The sequence below is a fragment of the Globicephala melas genome, chromosome 3, assembly GCF_963455315.2.
Source record: "Globicephala melas chromosome 3, mGloMel1.2, whole genome shotgun sequence".
Classification (NCBI taxonomy): domain Eukaryota; kingdom Metazoa; phylum Chordata; class Mammalia; order Artiodactyla; family Delphinidae; genus Globicephala; species Globicephala melas.
In genome coordinates, this window is record NC_083316.1 from 119,475,055 (window position 1) to 119,502,283 (window position 27,229).

Consider the following 27,229-nt stretch of genomic DNA (forward strand, 5'->3'; position numbering starts at 1 on the left):
AAAGTGCACAGGGGTTACTAGATCACCACTACCACCTTCATGGAACTTGCAGTTTCAACTAAGGCAAAATTCCAAACGTTTTTTCCAGAGGAAAGATTTTAAATGATGAGATCAATTTTAATTATACAGCTTGTTATATAAACCAGGATATGAAACTTATAACTAGTTTCAGATTTCTTCTTTGCTTGAAAAACAAACAAAACCCGTCCAACGCCTCCTTGAGGAGTTTTTTTCCCCCCTGTAGATTTGTAACAAAAGATTTATATATACACATATGTGCCAAGTAAAAGGTAAATAACAGAATAATGGACATGTAACTATATCTAGTATAAAAACATTTCTAACCGTACAGATAGTTTTGAGGTTGAAAAAAGAAATAAGAAAGATCAAAGTAATGTTTCTTCAAGCCTTATAAGTTTCATTATTACATAATTTTCTTTCTTAGCATATAGTCTGGCTACACTGAACTCACTGTGTACAGTAAAAGTTGGTGAATAAACTTAAGCAGAATATGAAATACTCATTAAAAAATCCTACTTTTAATTATTACATCTGCTTATGTATATTTTAAAAAGTAAAACAATACATTTTTATATGATGCAGAGACAGTTCATTTTAGATATTTTTACGTTACCTTCCAGGTTCATTCCTGCTTGAAGACATTTTCTGTAGCGGCATGCTGGGCAGTTTTTTCTTCGAATTTTATCAATGATGCAATCATTTCTTCCAGCACAAAGATAATTGTGCTGTCCTATATGGAAAATAAAGACACTGTTAAAATTTCACAGGCCTTAAAGGATATTTTTATGGAGAGGCTCTTTGCTGCTGTTGTTGTTTTGGGTGGAACATAGCCAAGGACCAAAGGCATTGATTAAGAAACATACAGTGTACTTTCTTACATTCATTACAAAGTTGAGAGGTCAACTTAAAATAAAAAGCCTTTCATATTCTGTTTGACAAACATAGTTCATTAAAAAAAACTCTACTGCAGTATACATATAGAAAAGCTCACAAATCCTAAGTGTACCACCTAACCTAATAAATTTTCATAAGCCAAACACTTCCATGTAATCAGCTCTCATATCAAGAAGCAGAACAGTTCCCCCACAAACCCTCTTGTTGCCCCCTTCCAGTCCCTACCTACCAGGGGTAACCTCTTTCTTGATAAGCTGTTCTTTAAATTGTGCTTTAAACAGTTGTTTCTTCTAACAAGTACAGAAGATCTCTGTATTTTATTTATTCTATTTATAGAAGATCTCATTATTTTATTATGACTTCTAACTTAATGCTAAGGAGGACTAGAGAAAGAGGAAACTGGTTTAAAAATACTGTGAGAGTCACAAAAGGAAAATGAGTTTAATTCAGCATTGCACCACCGTATGCAAATAAAGCGTGCTCCCCTTCCAAATTTTTAAATAAAGTGATAGGTAAACACTTAAATTATGTTAAGGTTGCCAGCAATTAGTTAGGTGTATCACAGACTTGGCAAACTAAGCTACTGTATATAGGACTTAGGGAGATTTGTTCATTATTTCACATGCTTTTTGACTCCAAATACTAAAGATCGTTACTGTTTAAAATCTTCTGCCACCCAGTATTAAATGTGCTAAGAGGCAGAAATGCAGTTTTCACCTGTCAAAAATTTTCAAGGAAAATTTAAAAGGGACTTCCCTGGTGGTGCAGTGGTTAAGGATCTGCCTGCCAAAGCAGGGGAGACAGGTTCGAGCCCTGGTCTGGGAAGATCCCACATGCCGTGGAGCGACTAAGCCTTCGGGCGATAGCTACTGAGCCTGCGCGCCTAGAGCCCGTGCTCTGCAGCAAGAGAAGCCACCACGATGAGAAGCCACCACGATGAGAAGCCCGCGCACCGCAACGAAGAGTAGCCCCCGCTCACCACAACCCGCGCACAGCAACGAAGACCCAATGCAGCCAAAAATAAATAAATAAATTAAAAAGAACAACAAAAAAAGGGACAGACAGAAAGTCTTCCTACCCTCTCCCTCCCCTCAATTGTACCCTCTTTTGTTGAAGAAAACTATCTGAAGATTTGCTAGCCTGGCAAAAACTGAAAGGATCCTCCTACACAAGACCAGCATATCTAAATAGATACACTAGATAATTAAGAGTCTGTGTCTCTACACTAGAGGGGATGGTCTTCAGAAGACTACAGGACATTTGTCTTCTCAAAAATAAATCATATTCAAAGAAAAGGAAAAATCATAATCATCAATTCATTAGGTTGAATATACCTAGTCTAACTTCTGGGAAAAGATACTTTATGCATAGAATAATCTACTTGACTTGGATGAAAATAAACTATATTCATTTCTTCCTAACATGTTAAATCATACTGCTTGTTAAGCATTAGTTTGGGGTAGATGGTTAACTGTATCAGGTTCAATTCTTTGTGAGAAATAGGCCACAGAATTGACTAATGGTCTACAATTCAGCTTTGTTCCAGAGTTGTTCTCCAATGCCAAATGTCTGTACGAGCTGTTTCAATTCCTTTCTGTATTGTGTAAGTTTGCTAGCTTCCTTACTTGGACATGAAATGGAAGCACTAATGCAATAATTCTATCCTCTATACAGTTTAAGTAGGAACAACAGATGCCATCATAATTGAAGCAGTTATAATACACAGAAGTTCTACCCCATAAGAATATCCCTGAATCACTGTCCTGTAGTTAATTGAAAAAATTACTCATTGCTAAACACAGAAAAAGTTTCAGTGCGTTATTTATATCTAACCAAAAGATGAGAATGTGCATGCTATGCTAATAATGATTCCTTTATCCCAGGCATGTCTCGAGCACATTTTTTAAGAATCTGAGCTACACGATCAGGGGGCATTGTACCTTCGTAAGTTCAAATCAGCTCTTTCTGGTTATTAGTATGAAGTTGGACAAGCCTTTAGGTGTGTTATCTATAAAAAGAATAGTGGTCACTATTTACAAGGCATGGACATGTACCACTAATAGTCACTCCCTGTCAATCATTTTGATAAGACAATAAGACATCTTAGTTTGGAATTCCTGTGTCCTTTACCACTTGGTAAATTCCCTTTCTAACTAAAAAGAGAGAGCAGATGTCAGGAGAAGAGCCTTCGGGCCAGCTGGAATTTCTCAACATTGTTTTGTTTGCATTGTATTTATATTTTTATGGTAAAAATCTATTTTTGGCAATTGATTCTATTTCTATTTCTGGTAGATGTGGTAGCCAGCCTCCAAGATGGCCCCCAGTGGTCTCTGTCTCCTGGTATTCACACTCTTAGATAGTCCCTTCCCAAACTATACCAGCACTGGTCTGTGTGACCAATAAAATACAGCACAAGTGACAAGTATATCACATCTGAGATTAAGTTATAAAGATATTATGTTCCCATATTTGTCACAGCCTCTCTTGTGGATCATTTGTTCCAGGGGAGGCCAGCTGCTATGTTGAGAGCAGCACTAGACGAGGCCCACATAATGAGGAACTGAAGCTTCCTGCGAAAAGCAATGTTAATGGGCTGGGAAATGGATCCTCTAGCCCCACTCAAGCCTTCAGATGACTGCAGCTTCCACCAACAGTCTGAATGTAACTTCATGAGAGTCCCAGGACTACCCAGCTAATAAGCTGCTCCCAAATCCCTGACTCTCAGAAGCTGCGTGATATAATAAACATCTCTTGTTTTAAGCTACTCATTTTGGGGGTAATTTGTTACACATCAATAGATAACTAATACAGTAGAGATAGTAAAGTTGTTTTAAAATAAAGTTATAAAGAAGAGTGATCCAAGAAAAATATTAGGTAGTAAATAGAACAGTGATGCTTGGACATGATCGAGATAATGAAAGTGGTATAGGAAATGGGCAGCACAGCAAAGGGCATGTCCTAGGGTTTTCTGTAGTTTGTATACCCTATTGGAAGTATCCACGTTTCAAATGTGAACTGTGACTGTCAGCTTGAGCATCTTTCTTTACTGCTCTCAAAAACAGTGTGGTATAGTGCAAAGTGCACTTGGCAAAGGGCCAGGAAGCCCTTGGTCTGATTTGCAGCTCTACTGCCTAGCTGTGTGATCTTAGTAATGTTTATTAACCTTTCCGAACCCCCTGTTTCTCCATCTGTAAAGTTGGAAAATTAGCACCTACCTTGCTGTGCTTCTGCAAGGGTTAAAGGCAGTTGTGTAGAAGGTTCTTAAAATAGTGCCTAGCACATTGTAAGCACTCAATAAACACTAGCTAGTAAATAATTCCCTTGTTATTGCTTTCATCTCAGTATTTAACTAGATTATAAACCGCCAGGAGATGTGATTTTTATCCTTTCAGGAAGTCAGTATAGCATTGAGATTAAGAGCCTGTTTGGAGACGGCTATGTTTGAATCCTAGCTCTGTCCAACTGTGTGAACTTCAGTTTCCTAGTCTATCAAATATGGATCATAATAGCATCTAAGATCCCACAGAGCTGTTAATTAAGTGGTATGACATATAAAACATAGTGCTTGGTACATCATAAATGAAGGGTAGCTGATATCCATCTCCATTATGACCCACCAACAAAGATTATATGCAATTTGTGCAAAGGGAACATAAGAAAAAGGGACTCAGCGAAAAAAAAGATCATTCAGCTAGTATACATCTAAAGAAATGGAGCTACCCAAATTCTTCTCTGTATGCAAAAAAGCAACTCCTAGAATAATGAATGAAAAAATTCAAAATATCAATCCTCGATCTGGGTTGTATGGATAATAAATAAGTAAAACTTTTGCAAATTTCCTAAAAATATTTAAATGTTTGGGTATTTACAATACTTTGCCAGTTTGGTGGACAACCTATAATATCTAGCAGGTGTTAAAAAAAAATGGAATGAATGTAGTGTAATGAAAATCATACAAGCTTCATCTTTGTAAGTGTTCAAGAAAGTGCTCCAAAATATGTATCTGGACTTAAAAACAGATTTCTATCATGTCTAGAAAGGAAAAGTAGAACTGCCATGAAGTTAGTTTAGCAAATGATTACAGAATTTTAGAGCTGGAAGTGACCCTGGAGAAAATTTAAGTCCAAATAAAGGATTTACTTAACACAGTTCACATTTTAACCTTTTCTTATTAATCATGTAATCTAGCTATCATATTTAACTGAAATACTTGTATGATATACATTTTGAAACAGTATAGCTAATATTCAATGAAATTTTACCTTAAAACAAGTATAAGAATTTAATTCTAAAGCAGAGATTAAGGCCAGAGGGCATATGGCCTGCAGTGATGTCTTATTTGTAGTATGTTTAGCTTTTTTCTTCTTTTTTAAATTGCATTTGGACGCTTTTAGGTAGGGCATGCTTGCACTCTCTAACATAAATAACTGCCCTTCCTTGCCCAGTTGTATTATATTTGGCCAGAATGACCCACACTCAGTCCCTGTAGGCATTGGAATTGGAATTTGTAGCCCTGTTTTAAGGAATGATTTTAGTTAAAATGAGGACAAATGAAAAAAAATTTTTTTTAATTCCTGTATTTCTCTTAAGGCTCCATTGTCTCATTCTGAATTTCACTTTCAGAATTAAAATTTGTCAATATTATTTTGATGTACAGAAATACTATAATACTGTTATCACTGCATTTATATATACCATGGAAAGAACTAATCAGTGAAGAAAGTGCTGAATAAAGTAAGGACAAGAAGAAGCTTCTGTCTGTGGTAAATAACATCTACTTTGTTAGAGACATTGCATTAATTAGGGGTGGGCTTTACTTAATGACTCTACTCAGTAGTTGGATGATACCAAACTAGTTAAAGCCTGCATCCCTGTGCTCTCTGCGGGATAACACAAGTAATTTTATAGTTTGTTAATATATGAAAAGCAATCCAAACAAAAGAAAATGACTCATCTAACTCTTAAGGACATGCAAACTCAACTGAAGCCAGATAATAATCTTTCTCGTACTGTGAATGAATACGTTAATTTTTTAAAAATCTAATTATCTAATCAGAGCTTTAGGTAATCCATTCAGGCCACACTGCCTTCCAAATGCTTTACAAATAACCAAATTACAAAACAGTTTTTTCCTAAGAGGATTCACTGGTCATATTAGAAAATTTTAGTGTGACTTTCAATAATCTGCTTATGGAATGAATTTTTCCTTCTGTAAGGAGCTGATGTGCAGGCTGAATCTGTAACAAGGGTAAAATTTACATGAATATACTTGTCAAGTGAAGTCACCTCCTCTAAAACACCTTCTTTTCTGACCTCAGGCAGTTTGTCACTTGCTCCTCTGTATTATAATCTCTGTACCTTGTAACTGTTAAGTCATCTTTCACTTCCAAGTACACTGTGACCTCCCAGAGAGCAGGGATCAGGTCTTACACCACATTTATACCACAAAGCACAGGCCTGGCTTATTGGAAAACAAAACAAAACACTTTTCCCCCTCATAGTTCTCATTATCACTCATTTTTGCCAGACTGGAATAGTTGGTGGCTTTAAAACCAGCTAATTCATGGGAATTAAAGCCCATAATACTAACACAATGAGCACTAGTTACTGCTGAAACCTAACACCATCATTTCACATGATAGCACTTTCTTAGTTATCTTCTGTTCTCTGACCATACTCCCTCCCTTCAGTTTATAGTTTTCTATTTTATTCTAGTTTCTTTTTTAAAGTATCTCTTCCCCACTAGAGCACCTAGGAGCTACCCTCCTCCCCCTGCTTTTACTGACTTCTAGCCTTAATGGGCTTTACATATAATAGAAATTTCAGAATCCACTCTGAGAAATAGGAACCAGAGAAATAATAAAACTCTTCAAAACACACACTACCTTCCACTGCTCTTTTGAAGAATACTTTACAGCTTCCACAAGTTAAGACCCCATAATGACATCCCGAAGCTTCATCAGAGCACACTAGGCAGAGTTTGGGAGGTGGTCCCGTTGCTGCTGAGGAGCTGGATGGAGGAGAGCTTACATCTGGTCTCATTCCAGGGCTAAAAAAGGAAGAAAGCAGTGTGACGATTTAACTGTCATGACTGTCACAGAAGTATCAAAATACAGTTCTCTTACCTTCTCACTCCACAGTGAGCATGTTCACACTGAACTCTGGCTTCAAGTACTAGCAAGCATTAAAATATCCTACCTAGATATAGTCAAATAACGTTTTATTCTTCTATACAAAATTAAGAGTGAGGTAATTTCTTTTTAAGTATTCCCTGGGAGTTCCCTGGGGTCTGGTGGTTAGGATTTGGTACTTTAACTGCCGTAGTCCAGGTTCAATCTTTGGTCGGGGAACTGAAATCCCAGAAGCCATGGGGCGTGGCCAAAAAAAAAAAAAAAAAGTATCCCTTAAAAAGAATGGACTTAGATATATTATAATTTTTAGTTGCTTGGGAGTTGTTTATAATCACCTTTACTAAAGTATCATTTACATACAATAACATTAACCATTTATAAGTGTACAATTGATGAGTTTTGTTACATGGATAATTGTGTAGCTACCACCATGATCAAGAGATATAGTATATATTCCATCAACCGCCAAAGATTCCTTAGGACATCATTTTTTTTCCTCTGATTTTAAGATATTGTACAGGGATCTTTCTAATTTCATTCAAGTCTCATTACAATTCTACCCATTCCTCTGCTTGAGTTAAAATTTCTTACAATATACACATAATTTGTTCTATTGTGCTTCACTTTATTGCACTTTACACATGCTGCAAAATTGTCAGATGGTTAGTGTTTTTTAGCAACAAAGTATTTTTTTTTAATTTTTGAATTTTATTTTATTTTTTATAACAGCACATTCTTATTAGTTATCTCTTTTATCCATATTAGTGTATACATGTCAATCCCAATCTCCCAGTTCATCACACCACCCCCCCCACCACTTTCCCCCCTTGGTGCCCATAGGTTTGTTCTCTACATCTGTGTCTCTATTTCAGCCCTGCAAACCGGTTCATCTGTACCATTTTTCTAGGTTCCACATATATGCATTAATATACGATATTTTTCTCTTTCTTAGTTCACTCTGTATGACAGTCTCTAGATCCATCCACATCTCTACAAATGACCCAATTTTGTTCCTTTTTATGGCTGAGTAATATTCCATTGTATACATGTACCACATCTTCTTTATCCATTCGTCTGTCGATGGGCATTTAGGTTGCTTCCGTGACCTGGCTATTGTAAATGGTGCTGCAATGAACATTGGGGTGCATGTGTCTTTCTGAATTATGGTTTTCTCTGGGTATATGCCCAACAAAGTATTTTAAAATTAAGGTATATACATTGTTTTTCAGACACACTGCACACTTAACAGACTATAGTATAGTGTAAACATAACTTTTATATGCACTGGAAAGTGACTTGCTTTATTGCAACATTTTCTTTCTTGGGGTGGTCTGGAACCAAACCAGCAGTATCTCTGAGGTATGACTGTATTAAAGTTTGGTCCAGCATCTCTCATTTCCAATGTCATCCTAGCTGAAATGACAGTTTTTTATGACTTAGAAGAGAATGGTGCAGAAACATTACCTCCTACAACTTTCTAGTCTGGCTTGCAGCAAGTAAGACTTTTTTCCAGCACTGGGCTTTCAACAGTAAGGACTATGCCGCCCTCCCCACTCTGTGTACATATGCCCTGGAGAAAAAGATGGAAAATGGGAATCTGCTTCTCCTGCTAGGTCTTGTTTTCATTTTGTAGATTTCTCACCACAAAAGATAAATATTCCTTTTCTAACTTGTTGTTTTGAGAATTTTCAGACACTCAAAAGTTGAAAGTATTGTGCAATGGATGTATAGTCTTTACTTATACTCACCAATTCTCAACATTTTGCCACATTTGCTTATAAAGATATATTTTTATAAACCAACGAAACAGTGATCCCTTTAATGCTAGAGGAAAGATTAACTATAAAACCTTCATTATAGATGATACAGTGGTTTCCAATGTTGTATATTTCTAACGAATGTTCATCTTACATGCTAACTTTAGAACCAAAACTGTATTGTGTACTGTATAACTCAAAAGAGTTCCTAACCTTGCTAACCTTGTGTAACTAAAAAGAGTCCCTGGAAGTAGTTTCTAGAGACTGCTAATTCCTTCTCTGGTCATGTGTTCTTCAAACATATGGATGGTAGCACTCTGTTGATTTTGGAACTTTACACATTAAAAGGGTATTGTTCATCACCTATATAAGAAATCTCTCCCTGAGATTTTCTTTATCTGCCTGTTCTCTAAAAGAGATGGCATTTAGGGATAAATTATTCATAAATAATAAATTATTATTAAATCTCAATTACAAATATGCTTAAACTAAATCACAGAGCAAACTGACTTAAGAAATTGTTTGGGTAATTAACATGGTTAGAAATTGTATTTATTAAGTAACATCTTTTTGTTATTCTATTTTTGGAATAAAAGTTAAAAGTTGGACTTCCCTGCTGGCATAGTGGTTAAGCATCTGCCTGCCAATGCAGGGGACACAGGTTTGAGCCCTGGTCCAGGAAGATCCCACATGCCGTGGAGCAACTAAGCCCGTGCGCCACAACTACTGAGCCTGTGCTCTAGAGCCCATGAACCCAACTACTGAAGCCTGCGTGCCTAGAGCCCGTGCTCTGCAACGAGAAGCCACCGCAATGAGAAGCCCGTGCACCGCAACGAAGAGTAGCCCCCGCCCAGCAACGAAGACCCAACACAGCCAAACATTTTAAATAAATAAATATTTAAAAAGTTTTAAAGTTAATTGTAGAATGACAATTTGTTTTGTAAATGTCACTTTAAATAATTAGGTCGATAAACTCCAAAGCTCCCCCTGAATTCTGTCCTCAAACGAAGCTAGCCAACCCTATGTTTATCTAGAGGCTTAGCGACTGACAGCATTCCCACCACTCCAGTTCTGGGAATAGGCCCCAGGGTTTCATATTGTTCTCTGAACACTGTCAAGGAGAATTTCTGGATGCTTCTGCATCACAAGGCATTGATCCCCTGCTAGATTTGGGAGAGTGTACTGAGTGCATATTGAAAGCCTACAATGGAAGAGAATAACCTGAAATGACTCTGCTGTAGGTCTGGCACGAACCATCCTTGATTAATGGAAACTTGTGACTAATGTAGCAGAGCTGCTCTGGGCCAGAGTTTTACAGAGAAGTAGGAAGGTCTTGGAGTGAGTGAACAGAGCAATGTGTTAGGGAAGCAAAAAATTCCTTGGCTTCTGTTCTGAAGATGCTCCTATTCCTGCTCAGCCAATCTCTGTCATCTGACATCTATTTTTAGGGACCATCCAGTTGTTTGTATATTTAGTTTATGGAAAATAAGTGCAATATTTATTGATTTGAAAGGTTAACTCTACAATGTTTCCTCAACTAATTTTATATATATATATATACACACACACACACACACAGAAATACATATTAAAAATGTTTAAACAGTACTTTGGTAGTATTTTATAGTATTAAAACACTTTCATGAATAGAATCTCATCTGTCCTCTCAACAACCCTGTGAAAAGGATGCCATCACCTCTAGATGAGGTCACGCAGTTGTTGGAGGTTGATCAGGGAGCCTGTTTGTGGTCAAATTGACATGTTTCAGATCCCAGTTCTACCATTTCAAAGCTTATGTGACCTTGGATAGGTATCTACTACTTTGAACCTCTGTTTTCTCACAAGTAAACTCGAAGGACATCACCTGTGTGTGTGTTGTGAAAACAAGAGAACACACAGAAAGTCTAGCACATAGTTCCTCCCTCCCTCCAGCAGGCACCTGATAAATGTTCATTCTTTTCTCTTTCAGGAAAACAAGATTTTATGAGAAAGCCTGATATAAGTATTATGTAAGTAGTATTAAGTCTAAAATCTAGGACAGTATTCCCAAATTCTCAGTTATAATTAGAGCACATGCAAAACACGTTCAGGCCACTCAACTGTGAGCTAGAGATGGCAAACAAAAGAGAAAGTTAAAACTAAATGAACAGGGCTTCCCTGGTGGCACAGTGGTTGAGTCCTCCTGCCAATGCAGGGGACACAGGTTTGAGCCCTGGTCCGAGAAGATCTCACAAGCCGCGGAGCAACTAAGCCCACGCGCCACAACTGCTGAGCCTGCACTCTAGAGCCCGTGAGCCACAACTACTGAAGCCCATGCACCTAGAGCCTGTGCTCTGCAACAAGAGAAGCCACCGCAATGAGAAGCCTGTGCACTGCAATGAAAAGTAGCCCCTGCTCGCCGCAACTAGAGATAGTCCGCGCGCAGCAATGAAGACCCAATGCAGACATAAAAAAAAAAAGAAAAAAAAAAAACTACATGAACAAATGGACTGATCAAACTGCAACTAAGAATCTGGAACTTAAGTCAGGCCTTCGGCATCCCTTCTGGCAGTCATTCTAGGCTACATCAGATAAAAACTAAATACATGGAAAGCTGCTAAGTGTACCACTGACATCAATGAAAAAAAATCAGTTTTTGTCACACAAATATGAGCACCATGATGGCCTACAGTGAACCCCATTGGGAGAAATGAAAGAACACAAAATGTTATTCAATTGCAACTGTGACCCTATGATACTGCTAAAAGGGCGGAGGTTCAACAAAATGGTTAGAACTCAAAGGAAAACCATACAGAATCATCATCTTTTAATAAGGACACGTGACAACAAGAAAGAAAAAGCACACACCATAATAAGACTGCATATTACATGCCCCCCCCCCTTTTTTTTTTTGGCGGTACACGGGCCTCTCACTGTTGTGGCCTCTCCCGTTGCGGAGCACAGGCTCCGGACGCGCAGGCTCAGCGGCCATGGCTCACGGGCCCAGCCGCCCCGCGGCATGTGGGAGCACGAACCCGTGTCCCCTGCATCGGCAGGCGGACTCTCAACCATTGCGCCACCAGGGAAGCCCTACACCCGCTTTTGAACAGAAAAGCTGAATTGTCCCGGTCTTTTGCTCAGTGTGTGTTTACAGCTGTGTCAAACAAACATTCTGGAGATGCTAAGAGGTTCTATTATGAACTGACTGTATCCAGAGAACTTTCTTTTAAGTGAAAAGTGGAAATAACAAAATGTGTTGTTTCAGGTGAATACTTGAATGCTGTCTCCCACTCAAAATGGAAAGAGTGCTGGACATCGTTATTCCTGAGGCTACTGAGTTTACATTAGAGAAAAAATACGTATAAAGCAGGTTTTTCTACTTAATTTTCTTGCAAGAAAGGCAGTTGATGAAAGGAGGATCACGGATGGATGGAAGTTACACACACCTTAAGAAACATGTAAAACGTGCAGGTAAATTACACCCTTTCAGCACATGATTCCTGGTATCTGTATGCCAGGCACTGTGAGGATGATACAGAGGTCATATCATACATGAAAATGTGTTACTGAAATGACAGTGGACCTAGAAACTTTCATCTAGGTAGGAGTAGCAGAATATTTTTGGCTGCTTCAGTGTCATGGTAGTACTACTAGGAAGTGATTCCGCTATATATATAGACAAATCTGGACTTACATCCTAGCTCCAGTGCTTTAACAACTGTGTGACAGTGGCTGGCTGATAAACCCTTGACTCTTTTTCCTTATTAGTACCATTTTAGGACCTTCTGTGTAGATTATATATTTGAGTTACATAAAGTAGTGGCACACACTTGGTGATCATCAAACAATATGTTTCTCCTTAACCCTCAGGCATTAACTTCTTTTTTCTCCCTTCCCCCAACTTCTCCTTCCTTTCTGGAGGATCCCAAGGAATGAGAAGTGCTTTGAAGAATGTTCTCTGTGAGACAGGGGAAGGTTAATGGTCCTCCAGAAACTTAAGTTCAGGTAATTGTAGATATTCTTTCTTGATTCTGCACCAAAAATCGACAGTTTAGTTTCGTAAACGTTAGTGTTGCAATGAGGAATCTAAAACCCTATCAGTGCGCTTTTTTGTACCTGTGTTACATTAAAATCCACTGGTCTGTCTTGTACTTTGAATGGATCTTTTACCCATGCATGATTTTGAACTGTCATGCATTAGTCATTTGGAAAATACTGGCTCACTAAGTTATGCAGATCTTCCAAATGTTGACACAGTTCATTATACAATGTAAGAGTTGTATTTGTCAAGCTCACAGTGGTAGATACAAGGTTTCCAAAATTCTGCATTTTGTTTGGGAAACTCTAATTTTTATTGATTGGCAACAGGTACTGTCACTTGTCTTCCTTGAAGTGATAAGATGACTTCAGTCATTTCTGAGAAAACATTTGCCAAATTCCCAAGGCTGAAAACCCGTAGTTTATCCATTCTATACCATGAAAAAAGTAGTTTGTTCAACTCTCAACTTAAAGAAAAGCACATGTAAGACTGTTTGAGACAACCACCAAATACTATATGCAGCATAAGTGCTTTACACAAAATGGATATTAAGAAGACACATATATTAAAGGGTGGAGATTTAAGTGAATTAGTATATTGCTTCCTCAAAGGTATCTTTAAGTGGAACTGGCTTGCTTTCTTCTTTAACTGTGAGTATACTGCAGTTAAATACAATGACTACTGCACCCTAAGACACCAGCAGTTTTACTCATCATTGGTTTTGGTACCATCAGTGCAAATGTCAACAGAGTGAAAAATGCAAATAAAGACTATGTATTATCATGAAAATAGTTTTGAAAGGAATGGGGACTCCCAGGGGTCCATAGATCACATGTTGAGAACTGCTGTTGAAGAGGATAGTGAGGACTTTAAGTCAGACATGCTAGAATTCATAACCTAACTGCAGTGTAGTAGCTTCGTGACCTTTTAATGTCTCTAAATCTCAATTGCCTTATTTCTAAATGGGGACTGTAATGTACTTGGCAAAATGATACAGTATTGCTTACTAAGTGAGAGGCTTTCCCCCACGGAGGAAGGAAGAGAGACGATAAACTACGATAAACCCAAATGGTGTGGTTGGCTTAGCCTTCAATTTAAGTGAATTTAATCAACAATTTTTCAATGAAATGCAAGAAATTCATTTTGGAAAAAAGCAAAACTGATATCATCTCAGACAGCAAATATTAACATGGGAAAAAATCCTGGAAATAAAGCTGCTACAACTCGATTAATTTTTACCAACTACAAATGGAATAGGTATATTCTCACTGGCTTACCAGTTTTTGTCCTAATACCATAAAGCAGTGGTTCTCAATCAGGAGCAGTTTTACTCCCCAGGGGACATCTGGCTACCTCTGGAGACATTTTTGGTTGTCACAACTCGGGAAATGCCACTGGTATCTAGTGAGAAGAGGCTAGGGTGCTGCTAAGCCTCCCACAATGCACAGCAGACAGTCTTCCACAACAAATAATTATCCAGCTTCAATGTCAACAGTGCTGAGGTTAAGAAATCCTTGCTATAAATCTTTAAGCAACATAAAGTGAGGAAAAAAAAAAAAGAAAATTCAACAAGGACCAGAAACTTATTGTAAAACCTTCTAAACTATCTTTTAAAATGGAGCAACTGCCCTACTGAGGTAGCTGTAAATATTCTTTGATTCAAGACAAGTCCAAAAAGAGATTCAAAACAGAGCTGAGGCCAGGGACTATACAAGTTTAGTGATTAGCTTGAGTTAGTAATTTGCTTTTATTTTTCCCTCTAGCACTAGCACTAAGAGGTGATTTTTACACATTAAAGTCACCTGCACTTTTCTTATCTTTGTTCATTAGGAAAAATGTAAATACTCAGCTGCACACACCAGGTGATTATATTTTCTGACTGCCCATTTATCCCTGCATTAGCTAAAGGATTACTGATTTGTTTGATAATAAGCTATGGAATAGTTTTCAAATCAAATAGAAAAATACTCTGGGGGAAGGCTTTCACAATACTTCTGTTAAATGGTTTTAGCAGAGTGCATTTTATCTTATTTAGCAAGCCAAAAAAAAAAAAAAGACTGATTAATCTCTTTGCTTTGCATTTGTTGAGAGAGGTTTCTATTGGTTTTAACTTTAGGTGCCTACTAAGACAGTTTCCTCAAACTATGCATCATTTATACTCACTCATCTTAGGGAGGAGGTTAGAGCAACAAAGCCTGTACTGTAAAGCTGTACTGTAGTGTCCAGGAACATTTTCAGTAAAGGATGACTGTTGGAGGAGATGTCTTTTTTTAGATCTCTGAGACACCAATGGCCTGTCATTTAACATCTCTGCACTTAGTTTCCCTGTCTGTAAAATGAAGGAGTTGAATCAATAAACTCCAAAGAAGCTGTCACTATTTCCCAAGGTAGGGGTAGGAAGTAGGCAAGAATATACTTGGGTCTGTGAAAGACTTCTTTGGACCTGTATTTTTATTTATATGAAGAGAGAATATGGTCACCCTATCTGTATGCTCCTTTCTTAGTCTAATCTAACGTGTTTTCCTCTGTGTTTCTTTCTCTCTGGAAGGATCAGTCCTCAGTCCAGTGACTGTGCTGGGTAACTTAGTTCCTAAGAGATGAAATCTTGTTTCATGTTTTCAGTTCCATTTGCTCAGGCCTGAACTGAGGGACATGAGTTTCAATGAAAGGAGGAGTAATGATGTTCTAGTAACAGAACACTAAGACCAAGAGTAAGTAGCAAGCACAGTGAGGAAAAAACTTTTTTTCATTACATGGTTATTTCTAGAATGAAGACCTGATTTTGTTCTATCTGATGCTTTCTTGCTTCTTAAGAGCACACAAGAATAACTATGATTTAGTACATGCAGAATTATGAATGTGACATCTTCAAATAAGGCAAGAACAAAATTTTTGAGCTTGAATCTCACTTGTGATTAATTTTTAAGAATGTCCTTTCATGACTTGTTTTTTCTCATATACCAATGTATTTGTAGTTTTACTTGGGTTTTATTTTTAGGGAGTGGGGTGGTAATACCTTGTCTTCCTACAGTGCTCCTCAGTAGGTAACTTAGGAGTCAAGCCCCATAGCTGAATGCTGTGGTTATCGTAATTATTTGTAATTCCATTATAAGCTTTAATTGGGGCTTGACCTGCATCTTTTGTATTTTGTACGTGCAGTTATTTGGACTTCGGGAGTCCTCTTTGGTTTTAGTCATGTGTGTCTACTTTGTAGATTTCGCCAACTGTGGTCTGTTTTGGGTTTGTACTTTAATTTAGAATAGTGTTAAGTTGATGGTTTGTATTTTATTTCATTTTACATTAGTTTGAAGGAAAGTATTTAATTTTTGGATTCTGGAATTTTGATCGTTTACTGTAATTTGTAATATAACTGCTGTGAAATGCTTGACAAGAAAAAACGCTGTGCTTTCCCACCTCAACTACGACCACCACATATTTCTAAATATCTTACTCTGTTCTCAGAGAGACCTGACTTCCTCTCACTATACTTAGTAACCCTTAGTACTTAGTTGCCAATTCCAACCCTTTTCCACATCCTATTTATTATTCCCTATGATGTACCTTTCCCTTTCAGTCCACTCTGCCTCCATCTTAATGCATGTCTTCCCTCACCTCCTGCCTTAACCACTGCACTGGTTTATACTAAGTAGTCCTCCTGGCTCTGGCTGCCTCCCTTTCCATTATGTCCCCTACAACGCTAAAACTCATTTTTCTCATCATAATTAAAAATCTCCGAGGCTCTTCCGTGTAATAAGCAGTACAAGCCCAACATGGTCCACAATCTGGTTCCTCTTTCTTTCTCCAATTATATGTCTTCCCACTCCTCTACACGAACCATTTGGTTTCTTTATCACCTTAGGGATCCTATATTCCACAAATATTTATTTTTTATTTAATATTTATTTTATTTATTTATTTGGCTGCGCCGGGTCTTAGTTGTGGCACATGGGATCCTCCTCATCATGTGCGGGATCTTTTTTAGTTGCGGCATGAGGGATCTAGTTCCCTGACCACAGATCAAACCCAGGGCCCCTGCATTGGGAGCGCAGAGTCCCATCCACTGGACCACCAGGGAAGTCCCTCTACAAGTATTTATGAAGGGACTACTAAGTGCCTCATTTCCCTCAAAGCTTGTCCTAAGATCTCTTCTTCCAGCCTGGAGTGTCTGCCGTGGCCTTTCTGATCCAAGACAACCTCTAGACTCCCTTAAACACTGCCATGTAGCACTTTACACATGGTATCTTTTGATTATATTTCCATCAATAATTCCTTTTAGGTAGGGTCCATGTCTTAGGCCTCTTATATCACCAGCATCTTGTTACAGTGTCCAGTATATGTTATTTTATTTAGCTTACTTATATGTTACATCTTTTTATACTCTGCAAAAGAATTTGAGGCAGCTAACATGTTAACTGTATTATGGGTACAATCTCATAAACATCTATCACCTCACTACTACTAGGAGCCACTCTGCAAGCTCTTTCTTTATATACATTATCCCCTTTAATACTCTCCACAAACGTACGAGGTGGGTACTGTTTTCAGTGTTTTACAGATGAGGAAGCAGATTTAGAGAAGCTGACTTGCCTACAGTGACACAGTAACTAGCAAAGTCAGGATTCAAATGCCTAGCTTTCTGACACCAAAATCAGCGTTCTCAACCAGTATTCCACCTCCCTCCCTACAATGAAGTGGCAAAACTGAGAAGATGAGGTGGATCTAGGTCTTCAAATTGAGGGATGAATTGCCTTCTACTTTGAGGGCTGTGGTTTGATGTCTCAGTGATATACAGCAAAAGGAAGCAAATTCCCTGTGCCTGCTTCCAAACATGATCTGCAAAAGATTTCTGGCCAAATAAGGATTGCCAGAGCAGGTCAAATAGGTAAAAACAATTGCCTTATAATTGTGCGACAGTCTGTGTATCATTTGAAAATTTAGTCAAACTAATGTATATCTCATACTGTACAATTAGCACAATTCCTACTAAGATGTTTATAAAATCAAACAAAATGCAGAACAGCTGTGTCTACATTCATTTTTATTTTAGTATAAAGGAAAGAACAAAACCCTCAAAACCAACCTGAACTTGGTCTAAAGCCACATACTCCCACCTTCAGTCAAAAGCCAAGACTTGATTCTAAATTAGATTCTTACATTAGTATGAGAACTTCCTTACTGATATGCATTTCCCTCAGGTTTTGATGATGATGCTCTCACTTCACACCCTGATTCTTAGATATCCACTGAAACAATTTAAAGGAATAATTTAAAGTATTTATATACAGTGAGAACATTGGTGAACTTGGCCCTAGAAGAGGAAGGAAGAAAGGAATAAGAAATTAGTCTCTGGAATGATGTAAAGGTTACTTATTCCTTTCTTCCTTCCTCTTCTAGGGACATCTGCAATGCAGGCAGTTAGATGAAAAATTTAAGACTGGGAAGGTTTTCAGGTAGGTGGAACAAAACACTCCCATCATAGTAATAATCGTATTGGACACCAATTGGTTGACTTTTAGTTCTACAAACCAGGATCCATGGCTAAGGACTTTAATAAATGTATTATCTCAAATAATCCTTACCACTAGTCCATTTTACAAATGAGAATACAGAAATTAAGCCAGGTGTTTGGCCAAAGTCGCATTAGCACAATCTGGATTTGAATTCAGCACTGTCTGATTCCAAAATCCAGGCTCCTTACCCTCATCACTGTGTTATCTGGCAGGGACCCGCAGGGTAATATCTGTTCAGCTTGACAGAGTTTTTAAAAGAGTGTGTGAGTCATCAAGTAGATAGTCCTGAGGTAAAGGTAAACATCAAAAATAATTTCTGTTTTTCCTTCTTCTGACTATCCTTGTTATCACAATGAAGTAGAAATTATCTATAATTAAAAAGATACAAAAGTATCCTAGTCACTTCCATTTTTCCTTTAGATTCTTGTTATACTGACTTAAGTCTTAAATTAGCATATTCACATTCTACATTATTAAGACAATGTCACATGAGCCATTAAATTATGAGTTAATAACACAGAGACCTCGTATCAAAAATACAAAAATAGAAATAGAAGTGTTTTGCATATTCAAAACACCATTTTTGCCCTTAGAGGAGCTTTGAAGCAGTTATGCCTGACTACCATATTAGACCTTAGAATTTTTTGAAATGCATTTAATTTTTATGAAATATACTGCTCCACCAAAGTATCCAGCTGGGGATATACAATGATGTGAATAATTTCTGTATTAGTTTGAAAAATTCATAACATTTAATAGGATACAGCCTTAACTAGAAAGGAGCTGTCTAGCCACACTACCAGTTTTATAGATGGAATATTTACATCTATTGACTAGAAGAAAATCATGGACATAAATTAACATGTCCACTGATGTCAAGAAGACTGATAGAGCCAAAAAAAAAAACAACACTGTAGTTATTTAATTTAAAAAAGGTGCTAGGGTAGTAGAATTATATATTCAACTGGACTATATAAATAACAGCTACCATTTAGCACTTCTTACGTCTTAGGCACCTGATATACTCTGTAATCCTCATTAATATCCTGAAAGCAGATGTTACTAATCCCATTGTATAGAAGCATAAATTGAAACTCAGAACTTAGAAATTAAAGCTCAACTAGTTAGAGAACTAGTCCCAGGACCCTTTATACAAAATCAATACACAGAAATCTGCTGCATTTCTATACACTAACAATGAAAGATCAGAAAGAGAAATTCAAGAAACTATCCCATTTACCATCACATCGAAAAGAATAAAATACCTCGGAATAAAACCTACCTAAGAAGGCAAAAGCCCCATACTTGGAAAACCATAATACACTGATGAAAGAAATCAAAGATGACACAGACGGAGATACAACATGGTCTTAACCTGGACGAATTAATATTGTCAAAATGACTATACTACCCAAGGCAATCTACAGATTCAGTACAATCCCTATCAAATTACCAATGGCATTTTTCACAGAACTAGAACAAAAAAACCTTAAAAATTTGTGTGGAGACACGAGAGACCCTGAATAGCCAAAGCAATCTAGAGAAAGAAAAACAGAGCTGGAGGAATCAGGCACCCTGACTTCAGACTATACTACAAAGCGACAGTCACCAAAACAGTATGGTACTGGCACAAAAACAGAAATATAGATCAATGGTACAAGATAGAAAGCCCAGAAATAAACCCAGGCACCTATGGTCAATGAATCTACGACAAAGGAGGCAAGACTATACAATGGAGAAAAGACAGTCTCTTCAATAAGTGGTGCTGGGAAAACTGGACAGCTACATGTAAAAGATTGAAACTAGAACACTCTTTAACACCATATGCAAAAATAAACTCAAAATGGATTAAAGACCTAAATGTAAGACTGGATACTCTAAAACTCTTAGAGGGAAACATAGGCAGAACAGTCTTTGACATAAATTGCACCAAGATGTTTTTCGATCCATTTCCTAGAGTAATGGAAATAACAAAAACAAACAAATGGGCCCTAATTAAAATCAAAAGCTTTTGCACAGCCATAAACAAAATGAAAAGACAACCCACAGAATGAGAGAAAATACTTGAAAACGATGTGACCGACACGGGATTAATTTCCAAAATTTACAAACAGCTCATGAGGCTCAATATCAAAAAACCAAACATTCCAATCGAAAAATGGGTAGAAGACCTAAATACACATTTCTCCAAAGAAGACATACAGATGGCCAAGAGGCACATGAAAAGATGCTCAACATCATTAATTATTAGAGAAATGCAAATCAAAACTACAATGAGGTATCACCTCACACCAGTCAAAATGGCTATCATCAAAAAGTCCACAAACAATAAATGCTGAAGAGGGTGTGGAGAGAAGGGATCCCTCCTACAATGTTGGTGGGAAAGTAAACTGGTGCAGCCACTATGGAGAACAGTGTGGAAGTTCCTTAAAAAACTAAAAATAGAGCTACCATATGACCCTGCAATCCCACTCCTGGGCATATATCCAGAGAAAAACATGGTTCAAAAGGATACAGGCACCCTAATGTTCATTGCAGCACTGTTTACAATAGCCAAGACATGGAAGCCACCTAAATGTCCACTGACAGAGGAATGGATAAAGATGATGTGGAACATATATACAATGTCATATTATTCCACTATTAAAAAGAATGAAACAATGCCATGTGCAGCAACATGGACGGACCTAGAGATTATCATACTAAGTGAAGTAAGTCAGAGAAAGACAAATATGACATCACTTATATGTGGAATCTAAAAAAAAAGATATAAATGAACTTATTTACAAAACAGATTCACATACTTAGAGAATGAACTTATGGTTGGGGGCAGCGGGGATAGATTAGGAGTTTGGGATTGACGTGCACACTGCTATATTTAAAACAGATTAACAACAAGGACCTACTGTATAGCACAGGGAACTCTGCTGAATACTCTGTAATAACCCAAATGGGAAAAGAGTTTGAAAAAGAACAGATACATATATATATATATATATATATATAATATATATATATTATATATATATATAAAACTGAATCACTTTGCTGTACACCCAAAACTGACACATTGTTAATCAACTATACTCCAATATAAAATAAAAAATAATACTGAGAGGCAAAGTCTAAATCTGAATCAGAATTCAAATTAAAAAAAATTATTTAGATGTATTTTCAGTTTATTTGAAAAGTCTACTGCTTTTTAAATTTTTAGCACATACAGTAATAATAGACTTCTGGCTAACTATATGGTAGATTAAATTAATACAACATTATAGTGATAATAGGATGTTAAGAGCTCCTATTTCAGAGAAACTAAGGTCAAGTGATACCCAAAGTAACAGTTACCATAGATCTAGAATTACTACTTTTCACCAATACTCATTTATTATCTATTTACCGTGCATTCTCCAGACATAGATAAAAAAGGGTGACTACATTTTGAAAACACATGTGAATTGTTCTAAAATTCCTTTGCTAAATTATATAATTAAATATCAGTCAAAACACACTGAAAATATAATGTACTATGACTTCAATATGTTTATCTATGTACAGATTTTCTCAATAAAATTTCATAAATAACAGTGATAAGCAACATAAGCTATCATATAGTTTCACTTTGCTGAACTTAATAAAGAACAAGCAAGCTTTAATTTTTCTGTAGATTACTGCAGTTCAATTTAGAATATTAGACAAGTAACTTGTTTCTTCTAAAATGGTGTCTGCTAACATTTCAGAAACCATATGGGAATGGGAAAGAAACTCTGAAAGCAAGTGATGACATGATTTTTGCTTTAAAAAGTTTTGGGGATATTCCTAGGAGTATAAAAATTTCAAGGGCACGAGCAGCACTTTTTTGACAACAGATAAATGGGAGCTACTGTTGCAGTGGGAAACCTGCAGTCTACAAGCTCTGAATTTGATATGCAATTATGATCAAATAATAGTAATTCTTTTTCTAAAATAATTTGCATAAGATTTAAAAACAAAATCAACGCTGTATTCTCACAAACTTATCTTAAACACTTTATCAAAAGTATTACAAAAATTGTTTTTAACTAAACCACATCCCTTCGTTAAAAGAATAAGAACGTGAACAGTCAGCCATTAGAGAGTGTTTTAAAATTGAGTTCTTATGTAAGCAGTTAGTTCTGTATGCAGGAAACAGAACGTGCTGAATACCAGTGCAGATCTGACATCCCTGTTTGAAATTTCAGTGTTTCTCATAGTTCCCAAAAAGAGTAATATAAAGGAAAATTTTTATTTCTGAAATGTAGTGTAAGCCTGAAAAGAATGAGAAACAGTTTTACGGTAGAGAACGTGAAAGACTCACACTTTTCTTGCCACTGCAGTGGGTAGCTGAAATGATTCGTTGACTCTATTTGTGGGCTTGAAGGTCTCATTTGGAATAGAAAATTGCTTTTCTCCCTGCAAGCATCATGTGCAGTAGAGTGTTACTTGCTAAGGCGGTTCTAGGTGTGGACTTGCCCCATTTTTCATTCATGTGGGAAAGGGAAACTGAATAAACTCAATACAACTATGATCCCCACACTGAGGAAAACTTGTTACTATGTCCATAAAAAGCCCAAACTATTTTTTCCTAGTTTATTTCTTTATATCTAATCCATAATCTACTCCAAGATTATTGCTTTACATTCATTTAGAAATATACAAGTACATACATTAAAAAAGTAATTTGCCAAATAAAGCTAAACTGGAAGATACTTTTTAAAATTATAAAAATAATATTTAGTTAAGAAATTTGGAAAACACCAAAAAGTTTAAATTAGAAAAAAAATGCCATCTTACTTTTGTCAGAGAAAACCCAGCAAACACTTCTATACAAATCCTTCATCTTATTTATTTTGGGGATAATACTATAGATGGCTCAGCGTTTTATATGTGAGACATGGTTCATTTGTTGTTCGTTACTTAGCATTTTGAGAAAACGTCCTATATGTCAATAGATAACCTTTTACTACATGATTCTCTGATGGTGGCAAAGTTTTAACTTCGCCAGTCCCTCATTATTGGTCATTCTTTGTTTTTGTTTTTTCACTATTATAAATACCACTGCATAAACCTGTCCAAACATCTTTGGTTATATACTTAAGTTAAATACCTAGAAGGTCAAGGAAAGCCAATGGATAATTTAGGGCTTTTCACACATGGTGTTAAACTGCCTACCCTCCCCTTGGTTCCAGGAAAGCAGGCACATGCATGTCCCTGCATCCACTCCAAATAGAAAACAAATCTGGTGAGCTGTCAAGCGATGATCACTGCCTAGTTCTCTACTGGCGTATTTGTCTTCTCTTGATTTATAAGAATGTTTCAGACATTATTTCAACACTTAGTCCACTAAGGATGTATCTATAAAGCCCTAACTTTAAATCAGTTTAAAAATATTTCAAGTCTGATGGTACAGTCTATGATGATCAGAGCCCGTACTGTTGCTCACTTAATACTTCTTTTAGCCATATTATTGTTTGAAGCGTCTGTGAGCTTGAAAATAAAATGACCAGCCATCTATAGTTCTGGTTAAAGGTGATATTTTTAACGCAAGCTTTTATTTCAGCTCCCTCTGGAGCCCAGTAAAATGAGAGTAATGACATTTGTTTTAAAAGGCATAAACCTCTAAGAATAAAGATAAGAGAAGTGATTTTTTTTGTCAATTATACCACAATAGCGCTGGGGGGGGGGGGGAAGAGAAGAGATAATACCAGCAATATTTTATATTGGATTGAGTGTCCTGGGATCTGTTAAGTTACCAGTGGGGAAAGCTAAGAAGCAACCTAATTAGTATGACAGAACTTCCAAAAAGCTCAGAAACTTGGGTTAAAGGTCGGGTCAAAATCAGGAAGATTGGTTCCAAGTCTGTTGAGCATTTACAGCTTTCTTTGTTAGAAATGGGAGGCCAGGTTATGCGGCCAACTTGCCTGACAAAAACAAAATGCTGGATAAAAAATTTTTTGAAAAATCACCTTAAAAGCACTCGTGAGCTGACAAAATGATACAGGATTTAGGCTAAAATCTAAGGAAAAGCACCCTAGCCACTTGTCCTCTGAGAATATTTACAAATTTACGTTTCAAATAAAAGGATAGAAAACCTGCTAGAAAAAATGGACAAAAAACTTACACAGATACTTTATAAAATAGGAATTCCAAAATTTTATCAGCCTTGTTAGTAATCAGGGAAATGTAAATTAGAACCACTATAAAATACCATTATACATACACACCAGATTGCCAAAAATTAAACATTTAACAATAAGAAGGAACTGAGTTTAAATGGTACATCACTTTTAAAGGCAGTTTGGCATTACCCAGTAAAGATGAAGACAAGAAGATCCTATGATCCAGCAACTGCACCACCTGACATACACGAAGAAATTAATATTCATGAAGACATTAATGTGCATATACAGTAAAATGTATACCAATGCTGACAGCAGCATTTTTTGTTAATAAACCAAAACTAGAAACTACTCAAATGTTCATAATAATGGAATGGATATATAAACAGTGGTACAATTCTAAACAGCAGTGAACTACAGTTAAATATAGTAACATGGATGAATTATGTAATGTAGAGAGAAAGAAACTAGACACAAAACAATACGTGTCATATTATTCTATTCATTAAAGTTCAAAAAGATGCAAACTAAGATATTGTTTAAGGGTGTATGTATAGGTAGTAAGGAAAGCAAGAAAATAATTATAAGTGTCAGGATAGTGGTTACCTCTAGGGATGGGGGAGCAAAATGGGACTGTAATCTGGGAAGGTCACACTGCAGGCTTCCAGGGTACTGGCAATGTTCTTTTTCTTTTCCTGCATGATACTGACACAAGTGCTAGCTTTATAATTATTCAATAAATTGTATATACGTGTGTTTTGTTTATTCTTATGTATGCTTTGTTCTATAGTAAATTCTTTTTTAAACTCTAAGTAAAATAAATAGGGAAAGGCACAAATAACTTAATCCCTATATTACATCTCCTATTCCAATCCCTGATGATTTCTTTCCTTTTGTTGTCTACATTTTCTCTTTCTGGAACTCTTTGGTCCTCTCATTTTCTCTCCTATTTTCCATTTCTTTGTCTCTTTGCTCTTATTTCTGGGTTAATATCCCTATCCTTCTACTGAGCTTTGCATCTGTGCTGTCACCTTTTTAATTTCCAAGAGTTTGCTTTTATTCTCCAAAACGTCTTCCCTTTTTTAAAGCCCCTTACTCTTATTTGACGAATGCAATATTTTTCTTATCTCTGAGCATATAGATGATATGTTTTTGGAAAGTCCCTTCTCTCTGCATATTTTCTGTTTCCTCCAAGGTGGATTCCTCTGTTATTTTGATCCCAGTTTTTGAAACTAGAAGTTATCATCCTTCCTTTCACCCTATCTATCCCCTCCTAGACAGAAGATTGAAGGCCTTTCTCTGTAAAGAGCAAAATAAAAGGGCTCTGGAATGAAGGATTCCAGACAGAGCTGAGGGCAGAGGTACCTTACAAAAAACAGGAGGATTAAGTGAACTGTTACATACGCAATATCCATGGAATTTTCATATGGTCTGAAGAACAGAGAGGTAAAAAAGACTTGATGAAAAATTAATAGTACTTAAGGGACCTGAGAGACGATATCAGATGGCCTAACACACATGTAAATGAAGTCTCAGAAGTGGAAGACAGTGAGAACGAAGCAGAAAGATATTCAAAGAAATACTGGCTAAAAAGAAATTGGAATAAATCAATACATTTAGTAAGGTGACAGAGCACAATATACAAACATCAACCCTCTTTCTATATATTGCAACAAACAATTCAAAAATGAAATTTAAAATTAATGTCACTTATGAGTACAGCAAAACAAATACACACAAAACATAGGAATAAATGGGAAAAAAAGGTAAGAGCTCTAAGGGAAAATTAGAAAACATTGTTGAAAGAAACTAAAGAAGATCTAACTAAATGGAAGGATATAAATTGTTAGTTATGTGGGTTCTCACCATATTGATTTATAAACTGAATGCAATACCAATCATAATCTCAGCAGGCTTTTTGTGTGTGTGTGTAGAAACTGACAAGCCGACTCTCAAAATTTACGTGGAAATGCAAAAATTTAGAAGATCCAAACATTGGTTCTGCCTTCTGGGAGGGTTAAATATTTTGAAAGATGGTATCATTCATTTACCAAATATTTTTGAGTGCCAGCCATTAAGTATACATAATGAAGGCAGCTCATCTATTAAAAATGAAACAACTTTTCAATCTGTGGGCGTATGCAAAACTCTTCTTTCAGATGTTTTCTAAGCTCTTGTAGTTTCAAAATATTAACCTATATTACTTGGTTTAGTCAAAAGCCTGAAATATATTAAACAAGTCATTGCTCCAAAGAAAAAAATCAGCAAAAATTGACAGCAGAATGTTAAAGGAAAGCAAATCAAAGGAAAGTTCCTTTTGCCAAAGGCTTGGTTGGATGTGTTGACTCCGAATTATAGTTGTTCTTTAATTTATGAGGTTCTCATTTGAGTACTTTAAAAAATTAAAGGTAAGTGCTCTGATGGCTTATAGTAAAAGGAGGTGCTCTACTTAAGCAAAGTCATTAGAACAATAGTGAGTTTGAACAGAAGAATTGAAAACAGAAGTCAATCACTCAGCAACCAGAATGCCAATCTGTACAAAAGTACAAAGAACTACATCCACCATTGGTCTTTTCAGGGACATCTGTATATACTGTTCACAGCTGCCCTAAGGAACATGCCTTTTCAACGCCAGAAGACAAGTCTTCTAACTGCCAAAACTCTTTTAACAGGACATATGCTTCATATCCTTTAGTATTAATACAGTTATTTTGCTTTACAACCAGAAAGTTGAAAGTGAAAGGACATTAAATACTTAATA

General features: G+C 36.6%; 1 protein-coding gene across 9 annotated transcripts in view; it reads right to left on the reverse strand.

The window, feature by feature from the left end:
• The window catches only part of NR3C1 (nuclear receptor subfamily 3 group C member 1), a 669,693-nt gene that overhangs the window by 25,380 nt on the left and 617,084 nt on the right, over positions 1-27,229 (reverse strand). For 8 of the 9 annotated variants that reach the window (XM_060296389.1, XM_060296390.2, XM_060296394.1 and 5 more), the window contains 2 exons: positions 6,798-6,964; positions 635-751 (listed from right to left, as the gene is read on the reverse strand). In XM_060296389.1, the coding sequence (XP_060152372.1) occupies positions 635-751; positions 6,798-6,964 (284 nt within the window). The remainder of the gene's footprint in view (positions 1-634; positions 752-6,797; positions 6,965-27,229) is intronic. The other variant, XM_030841100.2, reaches the window with a different exon arrangement.